This window comes from Chiloscyllium plagiosum, unplaced genomic scaffold (genome assembly GCF_037043375.1).
Source record: "Chiloscyllium plagiosum isolate Xiang-an unplaced genomic scaffold, Cpla_swu_hap1 HiC_scaffold_20, whole genome shotgun sequence".
Taxonomy (NCBI): domain Eukaryota; kingdom Metazoa; phylum Chordata; class Chondrichthyes; order Orectolobiformes; family Hemiscylliidae; genus Chiloscyllium; species Chiloscyllium plagiosum.
In genome coordinates this window covers 43539325-43554137 of record NW_028270158.1, presented here as the reverse complement: position 1 = coordinate 43554137, position 14813 = coordinate 43539325, and the positions used below count along the sequence as shown (strand labels likewise).

At 39.8% G+C, this 14813-nt stretch overlaps 1 protein-coding gene across 2 annotated transcripts in view; it reads left to right on the top strand.

The window, feature by feature from the left end:
- LOC122560619 (mitochondrial Rho GTPase 2) overlaps positions 1–14813 on the top strand; it is a 55596-nt gene that overhangs the window by 23443 nt on the left and 17340 nt on the right. For both annotated transcript variants that reach the window (XM_043711436.2, XM_043711435.2), the window contains exons 6-15: positions 3974–4026; positions 4674–4782; positions 6081–6182; positions 7463–7561; positions 10679–10787; positions 11569–11689; positions 12231–12315; positions 12401–12546; positions 13568–13668; positions 14491–14621. In XM_043711436.2, the coding sequence (XP_043567371.2) occupies positions 3974–4026; positions 4674–4782; positions 6081–6182; positions 7463–7561; positions 10679–10787; positions 11569–11689; positions 12231–12315; positions 12401–12546; positions 13568–13668; positions 14491–14621 (1056 nt within the window). The remainder of the gene's footprint in view (positions 1–3973; positions 4027–4673; positions 4783–6080; positions 6183–7462; positions 7562–10678; positions 10788–11568; positions 11690–12230; positions 12316–12400; positions 12547–13567; positions 13669–14490; positions 14622–14813) is intronic.

Below are 14813 nucleotides of genomic sequence, written 5' to 3'. Positions count from 1 at the left end.
AGAACTGGTTAACAGACAGATAGGAGAGTAGGATTATACAAGTTGCTCTCAGGATGGCAGGCTGTAATGAAGAGGGTAGATAATATCTAATCAGTCTGTTCAGGGTTGTCGTTATTCAATACTGGAACAGATGGGAATTGAACCTAGACCTCCCGGTCCAGAGGTAGGGCCATTGTCACTAGTTTAGAGAGAATCAATGCTGGAGCCATAGTTCATAGTTCACAATGATTCAATGTGGTGACCAATTGTAACATTTCACAATGTGTAAGGGCTCTTGTTACAAAGAATAGCTCTTGTAGCCCTATCTCTAGTACAGAATGTTTGAGTTCAAATCCCATCTGCTACAGAGATATATTTTAACATGGCTGAACAGGATGATTTAAAAAAAAAATATTTTCCCATTTATTAATGACACTAAACTATGTATGAGCAGTGATCTCATTGAAACCTACAGCATTCTCACAGGTCATGACAGGGTAGATGTAAATAATGTTTCCCCAGATGGTGAATCTAGAATGAGGGATGCAGTTTCAGAGTATGGGGTACACATTTCAGACAGAGATGAGGCGAAACATGTTCTGAGTGCAGTGAATCTTCAGAATTGCCTCCCCCACGGATGTGTGGAACCTCAATCATTGAGCAGGTTCGAAACAAAAATTGATAAGTATTCAGATACTAACTACATGGTATGGATATGGAGCTAGCATATGAAGTTGGTGTTGAGGTAGATGATAAACCTTCATCTAATTGTATGCAGGTTTGATGGGCTGAATGGATTACTCCTGCTTCTATGTCCCTATAAGAAGGCCATTTGACCCACCAGTGTCCAAACAACCATCCACTCATTTGCCCATCTAATTCTCTTCATTGCGCAACCCCACACACACACACACACACACACACACACACACACACAAAAAGCCTTAATTCCCTTTTGGAAGTTATGCTTGGATTTATTTCCACAATCCTTTCTCATTCATGATCACCATAACTCGCCCTGTTTTAAAAACACATCTGAAGTGGTAAAAAGATGTCATTCAGTCCTTGTAGAAATGCACAGTTTCCAGTGACACAACTCTAATCCTCAAATGCATTTGTAAAATTGGAGAGCTACCACCGAGACCTGATACTGCTTGACACAAGCATGTTTGTCTACCTGGGAACTGGAAAGGCTGTTAAATGTTGCCTAACACTCATGGCTGGGAGACACATTTGCAACTGATAAATAGGACATGTATCTCATCTACCTGATATATGATATTGATGTGCTAAATTTCTAACTTTAGAACATGTGTTGGGAAGTCTGTGTGCAGTGGTATCTGGGTCATCCACTCCAGAGGTCTATTTTAGATTGTAATCCACACCTACACGACTGACTGCTCCATATTGCTTTCTCTGTGCGTCACAACACAGAAACCTCTTGCATAGATTTATTTGACAAGATTAATACTGTAGTCAGGATTTCAGTCCAGCTTGACTGTCTCACTTGATTGAAAATTTTTGGGTTTTGTTTTATTTTTGTACATTGTCACCAACCTAAATCCCTGGTTCAAGATCGCCCCAAGTCAGCTTCACAGCATGTCTAGAAAAAGGGGTTCTTTCATTGGTGGCTGACTGTTCAGCAGCTACCTACTGGTATTTCATTCTGTTTGACTTGGATTGATTGCACAGATTAAGCTTGGTTTTGAAGCAGCAGTTTGTTTTATAGGAACATTATTTCTATTGGTTCAAAATGTAATTCTATCCAGTAAACACATTATATGTGTTAAAATGTTCACTAATCTTTCTTGACATATTAGATTGTCACTTCTGGTTCTTGGCACTCTTGCCTTCTGAGAGAGAAACTGAGGGTTTGGTTTTCACTCCAGTGCAGTACAGAGGGAGTGTTGCACTTGTTGAAGGTGCCATCCTGCAGATGAAATTGAAACTGATCATCTTCATGGGTGGACGTCAAAAATCAGATGATCATTGTTTCAAAAGAGGACAGTTTTAACTGTTGTTCTGGCTAATAATTATCTCTCTAATAACATTGCTAAAATGGATTATCTGGTTATTTTGGTAAAAGTCACTTGACACCAGATTATGGTGCAGCAGGTTTATTTGAAATCACAAGTTTTCAGAATGCTGCCCCTTCATCAGATGAAGTCTGAAGTCTCACACTGGTACCATGATAGTTATTTTGTTGTTCATGGGAACTTGTTATGTACAAATTGGCTGCCACATTTCCTAAATTGCATCAATGACAACAGTTCAGAAATATTTCGTTGGCTGTAAATCACTTAGAATTTCCGGAAGTTGTGAAAAGCAATATAGAAATGCAAAGTTTGGTATCTCAGTTATTACTGTATTAGCCAAGGAATCATGTTCACTTGCTAACCTGGAAAATTGAGTTGAATCAATCTGATAACTTATATTCTGGATTAGTGGTGCTGGAAGAGCACAGCAGTTCAGGCAGCATCCGAGGAGCAGTAAAATCGACATTTTGGGCAAAAACCCTTCATCATAACTTATATGTTGACAGCAGAAACAAAAGCTTATTAACATAAATAAGATTATTAAAGGGTTGGACACTGGAGGCAGGAAGCATGTTTCTGCTGATGGGTGAGTCCAGAACCAGTTTAAAAATAAGGGGTAGGGTATTTAGAACAGAGTTGAGGCGAAACTTCTTCACCCAGAGAGTGGTGGATATGTGGAATGCTGTGCGCCAGAAGGCAGTGGAGGCCAAGTCTCTGGATTCTTTCAACAAAGACATGGATAGAGAGAACTCTTAAAGATACTGGAATCAAGGGTTATGGGGATAAGGCAGGAACAGGATAATGTTTGTGGATGATCACCCATGATCATAGTGAATGGTAGTGCTGGCTCGAAGGGGCGAATGGCCTATTCCTGTATCTATTGTCTAAAACTGAGTCACTCCCGAGTTTGCTTTCACCAGCTGACCAGGCCACTGGTTTGGCAGGCTCCCTTCCCCAAAGGGCGGCAGTGAACCAGTTAGTTATTCTAGCTTTAGTAATAAAATATATTTGTTGAGTTTGATTTCACAACTTGCCCTGGTAGGATTTGATCTCATCAATTCAGTGACAGCCCCTAGCTGGATAAGAATATGTACACTAACATTACAATCTCAACCTTGGGTACATACAAATTGATTGGAAATTCTGGGTTTGACAATTGTGAATTTTGTTAAAACACATTCTGATAGCTAGAAGTTACAATTATCCAGAAAGACTGAACAGTTTGGGGCTGTATTCCCTGGAAAAGATCATATGGGGGGGGAGGGCAGTTATGAGGTGGAGGGCAAATCAGCAGAGGTCTTTAAAATAATGAAGGGACTTTATGGACTAGATGTAAGTTCAAAATGCTTCCATCTATGGGTAAGACCAAAATCAAGAGCCACACATATAAGAGAGTCATTAATAAGTCCAACAAAGAGTTCTGGAGAAACATTGTTTTTCAGTAGTGAGATTGTGGAACTAACCAGCATAGGTTATGGTTTAAATTAATAGTACTGTCACAAGAGTTTAAAGTTAGATAAAGGCATGAAACGAAGAGTGGAGGAAGGAGGTTTGTGTTGAGTATAAACATCTACATGGACTAGTTGGGCCAAATGACCCATTCTGTGCCTTCAATTATTTATAATATTCCAAGAATCTCACACATACTTTGGACTTTGTAATTTCCCAATTAAAATATAAATCATAACAGTGTAATAAGGATTTAAGAAAACGGGAAATGAATTTTGCAAATAACAATGCAAATTGGATTCTTCAATGGTAAAATAAAATTTACTCCAACTGGATCTGAGTTTATTGAAGGTTAAGAATTGGTGAAACAAGCACCAGGGTGTGCTGGAATAAACAAGTTAAATATCTCTTTTTTTTGTCTGGGTGAATCCAGCAATCCCCAATTCAGTTGTTTAGTTGTACTGCAGGTGAAAGTGTCAAACTCTTCTCTTGTTATTCTTTTTTTTCAGATCCAAAGTAAATGGATTCCATTGGTAAATGGAAGCACTGAACAGGGCAACAGGTAAGTCAACATTTGTTGGACAAAGTCAGAAATCACACGACACCAGGTAATAGCCTAACTGGTTTATTTGAAATCGCAAGCTTTCCAATCGGGGCTACACTCCAAAAGCTTGTGATTTCAAATAAGCCTGCTGGACTATAACCTGGTGTCATGTGATTTCTGACTTTGTCCACTCTAGTCCAATACCGGCACCTCCACAACATTTTCTGGAGCTGACTGCGGGGACTCTGGGAAGTGGCAGTTTAAGTTTGAGCTTCCCATTGCTGCAAATTAATAGTGGTATTAATTGGAATAGGGAAAGCCATTCTGTCCCTTGGAAATACAGTGCCATGCTGGAATTCTCTCCATTAAATTCCTTCCTCAGTCTTTTCTCCACCTTAATACCCACTTTTTTTTCTTCTTTCAGATCCATCTTTAACACTCAATAATATTGTCTGTCTTACTGATTTTTGTTTTTTGATTTTACTTCTAGAAGCACCTCGGGATTTTTAAACTGTATTGCCTGCTTTATAAATGTAAATGACATGCCTGAAATTTCTTAGAGTAAAGCTTTCTGGTGCAATTGTTCAGTTACCATATGTTTCTATCATTTATTTGTTTTTTCAGACCAGTTATTTTGTTTGATTACTTATATATGTTTCTCCCAGAATTCCAGTAATCCTGGTAGGTAACAAATCAGACCTACAAGGAACCAGTTCCATGGAAACAATTCTGCCTATCATGAACCAGTTCATGGAAATTGAAACCTGTGTGGAGGTGAGACCCACAATATGAAATTTTCTGATTTTGCTGATTGTAGCTTTGGGAACTAAACAGACTGTTGTCCCAATAAAATAATATTTTAAAGATATTCTTGGCTTTAGGCAGCAATAAATAGGATTATGTGAGGTTCATTTGGCCTCTTGAGCCTGTTCTGCTGTTCAGTAAGATCACAGTCAATCTGATGGTGCCTCACTGAATTTAATTTGCCAGGACACTGGTGCCTGAGTGGTTCAAGTGACAGATCTTTTAAAGGTACTGATACCCCCTTTCCCCAGTGCTAGTGGTGGTACCTCATGAATTTAAACTCATTCCTCCCACAGTTAGGAGTTTATTTCCTTGATCTTATTCAGCCTCTGTAAATTTGTTTGTAGCTTTGGTAGTAATTCAAAGATTTTTGTTCTTTATTTAATTTAGTGCTTTGCTCCTTCTGTTCCCTTTGCAGAAGAGCCTCTTTCTTAGTCCTACCTATTGTTGGTGGTGCCCATGTGAATTATGATAACTAATTCCTTCCTTTCCTATTCCAATGTGTTCTCCAATGTAGAGGGGCTTTCCTTAACCCTGGCATTGTACAAGTAGCACGTCCTTCTGGGCTTGATTTTGGATGCAGACAACAGTGACTGTCCCTCTCAACTACTGCAACACTCATTTATACTCCAAACCCAACTTGAATAGCCCTGTAGACCTCAATAGTGTTGTCAGTTCATTCATCTTCCCTGTGATACACTGACCAGGCCAGTTATCCCATCCCATATCGGCCTGTGGAATTAGTCTTAGAACTTGTTCAGTTCATTTCAAGGGAAGCTAAGAGTCAATCATGTTGTGTACAGATCCAGATCCGGTAAGGATGGTATGTTTCCTTCATTGAAGAACACTCTGTCTTCCTGATTTAAAGAAGTGTCTTTTTGTGACAAATTCCAGACATTTTGATTTTCACTGATTGGTAAATGCAGACATGGGCTGAAAGCTGTTTGGCAGAAGGCTGCAGATAAATTTAAATCTTTTGGATGTATTGAGATTCACTTTCCCACCCAGGAGAAGACAATAAATGTCTCCTAGTAACCAGTCAAGTCCATGCCATCATAGGGCATTAGAACAGGGATTCTCATTTAGTTCATGAACTTGGATCTCCTATGATCTGTAATGTGACTCAACCCAGTTGGCTCACCATATTTATGCCTGGTTAATGAGCAGCAGTGGAAGATGCTGGGAAAACTGGCGTTTTGATTATATCTATCTGGGGTACTCCCCTGCCTTCTGTTGTTTCACATATTATGCTATTTTATATCTTGCAGTGTTCTGCTAAGAATCTAAAGAATATTTCAGAGCTGTTCTTCTATGCACAGAAGGCTGTCCTGCACCCAACTGCACCTCTATATAGCCCAGAAGATAAACAGGTAACATACAAAGCAATGTTACTTTACTTTAGACAGTTTTATGCCTTTGAACCTTGCTCAGAAATCAGTCCTTATACTCTGTTGTCACTTTGGTCAATAATTGTCCCAACCTCATTTTGTGTTAGCAAAGAAGTGCAATTTGAAGCTATTAAAGGTGTTGCCGTTTTGGATAAGGTGTTAAGCCATAGTGTCTGACCCCATAGATGGCTATTAAAGATCCGATAGCATCATACAAAGAGCAGCAGAGTTCCCTTAGTGTTCTGGCCGTATTTATTCCTCCACCAATCCCTAACTATGTCATCTTTATCGCATGGGACTTTGTATTCAAATTGACTGTTCAGTTTCCTAATCATAAGTGACCATGCTTCATCAGCCTAAAATGCCCTGAGGTCATTAACTATACCATATAAGCTCAAAGCAGTTTTTTCCATTCTTTGTATTTCATTCATCAGAGTGGCCTTATACTTTTAAGAATGAACTTGGTTGTCTTGATCTTGAGCGTTCTGGACTGTGTGTTTAATCCAAGCTATGTTAACTGTTAGACCATTGCAGGGGCTGGTACTGAGTTTCAGAACTGCTTTTAAATCTAATTGCCTCACTAATAGGAGGGAGAAGGGGAAAACTGGAAGCCTTAACTCTTGCATGTTACAAAGGCTGTGTACTTTACTCCTAGTGTGGCAATTTAAGAATTCCAATTCAGTTTTTGTTTATAAAAAAAACTGAAATTAGAAAGCTGGTATTCGTAAAAGTGTCTTAGAAACCCTGATTAGTTCACTGACCTCCTTCAGGGAAGAAATTCTCATGTCTTGACCCTGTTTGACTCCAGTCCCTTAATATATTGTGGTTTATTCCTTTTGTCCCCTTAAATAGGCTAGCATGCCCCTTGATTATATGAAACTGCATCAACAGATGCAGTGTTTCAAGAAAAAGACCCATTACCACCACCACCTCAGGGTAACTAGGGTTTGGCAAGAAATGCCAATGCCACCTACGTAGAGATTTTTAAAAATAAGTGTTTTACACCAATTGTTTAAGCAAATAATCTCTGCTGGAAGGCACCTAAAAGTGGGAAGGAAAAGCGCACTGATTCATCTGAAGGGATTTATAGGTATGTGAAGGACTGTGTTGCTGTTTTTTTGTCAATCTTGTCTAGACCTAATTACTTAGCAAGTCTCCAACCAATAAGTTTCCAGCCTATACAAAATTGTTTTCAGACTGCATGTGACATCAGTGAGATTGCCCATTTGTTCCTGGCTAACAAAGCTTTGTGTGTGTTTCAGCTGAAACCATTATGTGTTCAAGCCCTGACTCGGATCTTCCACATTTCTGATCAGGACAATGACGGAATTCTCAATGACACAGAGATGAGCTTCTTTCAGGTAATTTTTGATGTATAATGCAGTGGACTAACTTAATGTACTTTGTGCTGCTCCTATCACAGTCCGTAGCAGAAAAAGCGCATTTGGCCTGTTGAAACTTGCCTCTCTAGCATTAGGCTTAGCTGTAACTCTACATTGTCCCTAATACTGGACTTATCTACCTTTCCTCGAAAAGAAGAACTGGAAATGACATCACCAACCTTAAGAATCCAAGACCTATAAATAGAGAGGTGGGATATACCACCAGCGCTTCACTAGAAACTCTCTCTGATAATGTTACTAGCTGAAAACAAATCTTCCAGCTCAGTGAGCTAATTTACATACTTATCATCAACCTGAGCTACAAATCTTCTCAAAAAACTGTACCTTGCTATTTATTCCAAATGTTATCACTCTTTAGTTAAAGAGCTTTTGCTATATTTGATTATAACTTTGCTTTGGTCTATTTTAATCTGTTTTGACCTGGTGTACGCCATTGAATATTTTGTAACTCAGCAGGACTCCTCTTACATGGGAACAGTGTAGTTGGTAATTCCAGCCTGTCTCAGCATTTGCTCTTCAGGGAGCAAATCCTATCACAGCAGCTGGTGGAATCAAATCCTGCCATGGCGGATGGTGCAATATGCATTCAATATCTGGAATTAAGAATCTACTGATGAACATGAAACCATGGTTGTTAGAAAAACTCATCTGATTCATTCTCCTTCAGGGAAGGAAATCTGACATCCTCCTGGTCTAGCCTACCTGAATCCAGACCCACAGAAATGTAGTTGACTCTCAATTGCCCTCTGAAATGGCCTGGCAAGCCAGTTTTATCAATTGCCACAAAGCCTCTACAAAGGAATAAAACAGGAAGGACCATCTGGCATTGACCAAGGCACCAGAAAAGGCAACAGCTGAAACAACCCTGCTAAGTCCTCCTCACTAATAACTGGGTTTGCACCAAAATTTGGAGAGCTGTTTCACAGACTAGTTAAGGAACAGCCTTTCATTATCATTCTCATGGATTACACCTTACAATGTCCGAAACATCACCTTCACCATCTCTGAACATGTCCTGTCCCACAGGTAGGTCATACCCAGCGAAGATGGTGGCACAGTGGTATACAGTCAGGCATGAGTCCTCAACATTGATTCTGGACCCCATGAAGTCTCATGGCTTCAGGTTAAACATGGGCAAATAAATCACCTGCTGATTACCATGTACTGTCCTCTCTCAGCTGCTGAATCAGTACTACTCCATGTTGAATAACACTCCGAGGAAGCTTTGAGCGTGACAAGAGCGCAAATTATATTCTGGGTGGAGATTTCAGTGTCTGTCACCAAAAGTGGCTCGGCAGCAGGGCTGCTGATTAGGCTGCTCCAGTCCCTAAAGGACATAGCTGCTAGACTGGTTTTTCAAGTGGGGAGGGAACCAACAAGAGGGGCAAAACATACTTGACCTCATCCTTAACAATCTGCCAGCTGCAGCTGCATCTGTCTATGATAGTATCAGTCCGAGTGATCACTGCACAGTCCTTGTGCACCCAATGTCCTGCTTTCACATTGAGAATAACCTCCAATGTGTTATGTGGAGCCATGGCTGGACAGACTTTAAATGGATCTCGCAACTCAAGACTGGGCCATCAACAGCAGCAGAGCTATAGTCCAGCGCAATCTGCAACTTCATAGCGCAGCATATCCCTAATCAATCGTTACCATCAATTCATGGGATTAACCCATGTTAATGTTATTTTGTTAAGCATTTCAGTAGAGTTACAGTTAAGCCTAATTCTTTTAAAGTTATTTTGTCTGTGTCTTAACTACACTATAAAAATTGTGTGTTTTGCTTAAAGTCTATTACTTTGACCAATCGAATTGCATCTTCCATTGAAATAAGTAGTAGTTAGGGTCTAGACTATTAATATTTTGAGGGTGGTCCATGACAGATAAAAAAAATCTACTTCTGTCTGTCTTGTTCTAATTGAAATACTGTGGTGTCAAGATGACCATGCTTTCCTTGTCTGGGATGGCTTTAGGTTTAATGGAGGGTTGATAATTAAAAATATTGTTTGGTTCTTCTAATTTCACTTCTGTGTCAGTCCAAATACATCAATGGTCAATACAACTACAGCAGGTATTGTTACCATGTGACAGCATCACTGTAAAAGTGGTCCATTCTACAGGACCCAAAATTCATCAAGAACATACGCATCAGAAGCAGTCAGTGGTTAAAGGTGGTGATGGGTATAAGAAACTCGGAAGCAGGGAAAGCATCAGTGCCCAGGGTTTCTGTCCCTGGTCTGACATCCCCTGCTCATCCACCTGTCTGCCTCAGTTGTTAACCTTGCAATTAAACTCTACAGCCTCTTAACTTTGTATGAAATGCTTTCACAGAGAGTGTTATGATCCACTAAAGTCTAAAGCTTTATGTTTGCTAATGTTTTCTCCAAATTGCTTTTAAAATCTTCACAAGTTCTTATTAGAATTTCATTGTACAGTAGCTCTTCCAGGCTACCATTTTAAAATCACGTGCAAAAGAACCAGAAAGTTATTGAGAATTTTGTTTCACAGAGAGCTGTTATGATCCACTAAAGTCTGAAAGGGTGATAGAAACAGGTTAAGTAGTAATTTGCAAATCTATTTTATTTATTTCCTTTGAAAGGCTATGGGATAGAACTGGGGTTGGGACTCATTGAATAAATACATTTTTCAAGGATCTGGCAAGGGCTGCCTTCTCTCTTGTAAGGTTCCAAGATTGGGGATTTGCTAACGTGCAATTCACTTGGTGCCTTTCTCCCACCTTCTCCCTGGAACCCTACACACTGTTTATTTTCTAATTCCCTTTTGAATGCTTCGATTGAAAGTGAGGACTGCAGATGCTGGAGATCAGAGTCAAAATTGTGGTGCTGGAAAAGCACAGCAGGTCAGGCAGCATCCGAAAAACAAGAGTATCAACATTTCGGGCATAGGCCCTTCATCAGATTACTGGTATAATGGAGACTGAGTTAGTTACTATGTTTTGTAACAGCCTCAAACTGTAAATGCAAACATCCTGCACAAATGTGCACAATTTCAGAACCTAATCAGCACACTCAGGTTTGACCTCACTCTGTATTTTCCGATTTCGTCATTCAGAAATACTGTTTCAGGAACCCCTTATCACCTCAAGCTTTGGAAGATGTTAAAACTGTGGTCTGGAAAAATACACCTGATGGAATCATGGATGACGGGCTGACATTAAGTGGTATGTTGTGTACAATGTAAACATAGCACAAATATAAGAGTGTTTCTTCTTTCAAAGTGGGAGGGCTTCCTCTGTCCCTAGTTCTGGAATATTTGAGTAAAGGCTTGTAGAATGTACCTGATTCCTGATAGTCAAAGGGAACTTCACCCCCTCAGAATAGACTACTAGCTGATAATCCTCTTTTGATTGGAATGTGTTTGTTTCAGACCTGACATGGTCGAGATTTACCAGGCTATGGAGACAGATTACTGGAGAGAAGTTGACTAGATAGTCACAGACTTGATGGGTATCTGTTCAGTCTTCAAAATAAACTTTGTAATTATTTGATTTATTGATCTGTTACTGAATAGTATATTCCTGCAATTCAGGGACAAATCCTAGAGTAACCATTACCTCATAACAGAACTGTATTGAACTTCCAGACTTTGAGCATATTAGCTGATAAAGACTCTGCCTGGTCTGCCTTCCTGATACTTGGTACAGTTCACAGCAATCTTTCCTTTTGCCCCCACTCTATTTTTTTTCTCCTCCCACCTGCTCACTCAAGGCAGTATGTTTGTGTATGAATTACTTGAAGGATCCCTCAATGCACTGTTATCTGGTCACTGTGTGTCTGAATCATTAGTCTATCATGCAGAGTACAAAGTTGTGACATTTTACTATTGGTAAACTAGGTGGTGATGTTTTCTGATTTTAAAAAGGCAGAGCTGTCAGTTTGAAAACGCTGCCTGTGTCTTACTAAATCTGTTCTGTGAATGCCCCTCCAATTCCTCCCCTCCAGGTTTCCTGTTCTTAAACATGTTGTTTATCCAGCGAGGAAGACATGAAACCACTTGGACTGTTCTACGGAAGTTTGGCTACGACGATAACTTGGAAATGACCGACGACTATCTGCACCCTCAGTAAGTATCAATAAAGTATCAGTCAACTGAGTATGGAGTGGTATTATCACGCTTCTGGGAATGCTGCTGTATAAATTTAGAATAGGGTATATTAGCAGATGTTGTTATGGACAGACTGGCACTTAGAACAATTAATGTCACAAACTGAAGTTAACAGGATCCCCATAAGGTGCTATTAATAATTCCACAAAGAAGCTTAAAGTACTTGAGATATAAGGACAGTGTGAATTTCTCTGTGTTTGTTTTTTCTACATTCTATGAATCTGAGTCTGAAGTGTAGAAGAATAATTGACTCTGACACTGGTTTTTAGCTGACTTGATGGCCTTGTGAGTAAATGGAATTGTTGATCAAATTGTGTCCTGATCTGATAGGCATCACTTCCAACCATAGGACTTGGTGTAGAGGATACTTCTGCCCCTTCCCATTTATTTCATTTTAGACCATACAGTTCATTAACCCAACAATCGCTATCATTGCTATTGTGACTAAAGTAATTTTTGCAGGAATCTATAATTCACCAGGTGCATACCTCCCTTGCAGGTTGCGAGTTCCTTACCAATGTACAACTGAGTTGAATTATTGCACCTACATGTTCCTGCAACAAATCTTTGAGAAATATGATGTAGTAAGTAGCTTTTCCTTTAATCCTACAGCAAGGTTTAGAGAGAGTGGCATATCTCCTGTCTCACCTATGATTTTATTATGCACAGGATAATGATGGTGTTCTGTCTCCAATTGAACTGAAGAACTTATTTAGTGTGTATCCTTATTTTCCCTGGGGCCCCGAAGTATTTAATACAGTGTGCACGGACAAGAGGGGCTGGATCTCCCTTCATGGCTACCTATGTTATTGGACGTATGTATTGTTTGTAACTGTCTGTTTGCCAATGCTCTTAACATTCCTGAGGTGGTAGTTACGCCTTTTTGAAGGGACTGAGATGTACAATCTTTTCAATTGACTACCCTAGACATTTAAATCAGGCAAAGATCAAGAGTCCAAATACCAGGAGTGACATATAAAATAAAACCTTTAACTTGCATACTTTTCACCCCAAATATAGTGCAATGGGCGGTTTATCCACAGGTGATTGCTGAAGTTGACAGTGTTAGCCATAGCTCAGTGTTTATCACTCTCTCCGAAGTCAGAAGATTGAGTTCAAACCTATTACCACAGATTTCAGTGCAAAATCATGGCTGACACTCCAGTCAGTACTGAGGGAGCTTAAACCAGGGCCCTAATAGCCTCAACATGTTGTGAAATGATCTCACAGCACATGCAAGTGGAGTTATCCCTGGTGTTAGGACAATAATTATCATTCAACCAATATCACTAAAACAGATTATCTGTTCACTTATTTCTTTACTGTTTGTAGGAGCTTTCTGGACAAAAATGGTTGCCCTGTTTCCTACATTACAAAAGTGACAACAATTCAGTGGTACTTAATTGGTTATGAAGAACTTTGGGATGTTTCCAGTTTGTCTGACTGCATAAATGTAAAATCTCTCTTTGCATATGGGTTAAAGAGACAATGAGGATGCACTTCTAGGGAGAAAGCTGTTAAGGAATTTGATGATAGCCATGTAGGTTTGTTTTTAGTTTTATGAATGGGGCAGTAGGATTGTTGGGTTCCCTGTCACGACTTTACTCCGCTCCTAACCAGTTAGCCCCACCACCCTGTCACTGCATCTTAGTATTCCCTCTCTCCTGCATTCCATTCAAATCCTTTGGTTTTTAGTTAATTATTTCTTTGACTGCAAGAAACTTGAATTGGCTTCCTCTGATCACAGGCCCTGTTAATGTTTACTGTTTGCCGCCTGGCCTAGGCTCCATATTAAGTGAGAAGCAGCTCACTTCCCTTTTGTCTTTTCCCTGGTAGGTTCATAGCTTACCTGGATGTCCATCGCTGTATGGAGTATTTAGGATATATGGGATATACCACCATCATGGAGCAAGAATCCCAAACTGCAGCCATCACAGGTAGGGAGCAGCACCTGGCAGATGGGAGAGTATCCTACAGCCTCAGATGGTGTTCATTGTGTAGGGATCTCAATGAGAGCTGATATAAGGAGGAGATTGGAGTAGAACTCTGCTGTATAATTCCTGAGAATACCTTTGGGGTGTAGAAAGATCAAATAGGTCTTTGTACCATATCTGAATATTGAGTGTAAGATAAAGGAGTGATCTAAATGAGGTATTTAAAATGATTAAATCATTTAATAAAGTAAATAGAGAAAAATTATTTCCTTTCATCCAGTATTTAAAACTTCGGACAAATCTTTAAAATATAGCTAAATTGTTCAGAGATAATGAATTTTCGCAAGTGGAATGGAAACTTGGACCTCTTTCCGTCTGTATTTCTCTCCTCATCCCCAAACCCTACAACCAAATTGCAGAGATTGGCAAGTGAATTAACAATTTCAAAACTTGAGATTTTGTTAGGCATTTATAGTCAGGGTTTCGATCCACTGCAATCATTGGAGGCAAGGTGCAGATCAGCAATGATCTGACCGAACAATGGAACAGGCTCAAGAGGCTGAACATTTCCTCCCATTACCACATCCTCTGATACAATACTGTATTGTCCACTGAAATTAATTGAGTTTGTATAAGGAACAGCCACTGGGCAGGACCTGAGAGACCAATTCCTGTCACACTGGTATCTTCACAAATGGAATAAATTGCTGTCTCCTGCTCCTACATAATACCCAAGCTTAATGTTGCTGGAGAATCCATATGGATTTCCCTACCTGTCATTGCACCAATCAGTTAAAGCTTTTTATCTTAAAATAACTGTTTCAGTGACTCGGAGTAAGAAGCTGGATTTGGAGAAAGGACAGACTCAAAGGAATGTGTTTCTTTGTAAAGTAATCGGACCAAAGGGCACTGGGAAAACTGCATTTCTGCAGGCCTTTTTGGGGCGGAGCTTGAAGGTACGTTTAATAATTCTCCCACTTCCAATTCCACTGAGGAATATTTGCACAGAACCTGCCTTTTCTCTCTGCCTCATATCCTTAGTTTCAAATCCCTCCATTGCCTTTCTCCTCACTGAGCAACCTCCAGCTTCTGAGACATTGTATTCCTCTGGTTCTGGTCTTGAGTATCCTGATTTTAATCACTTCTTC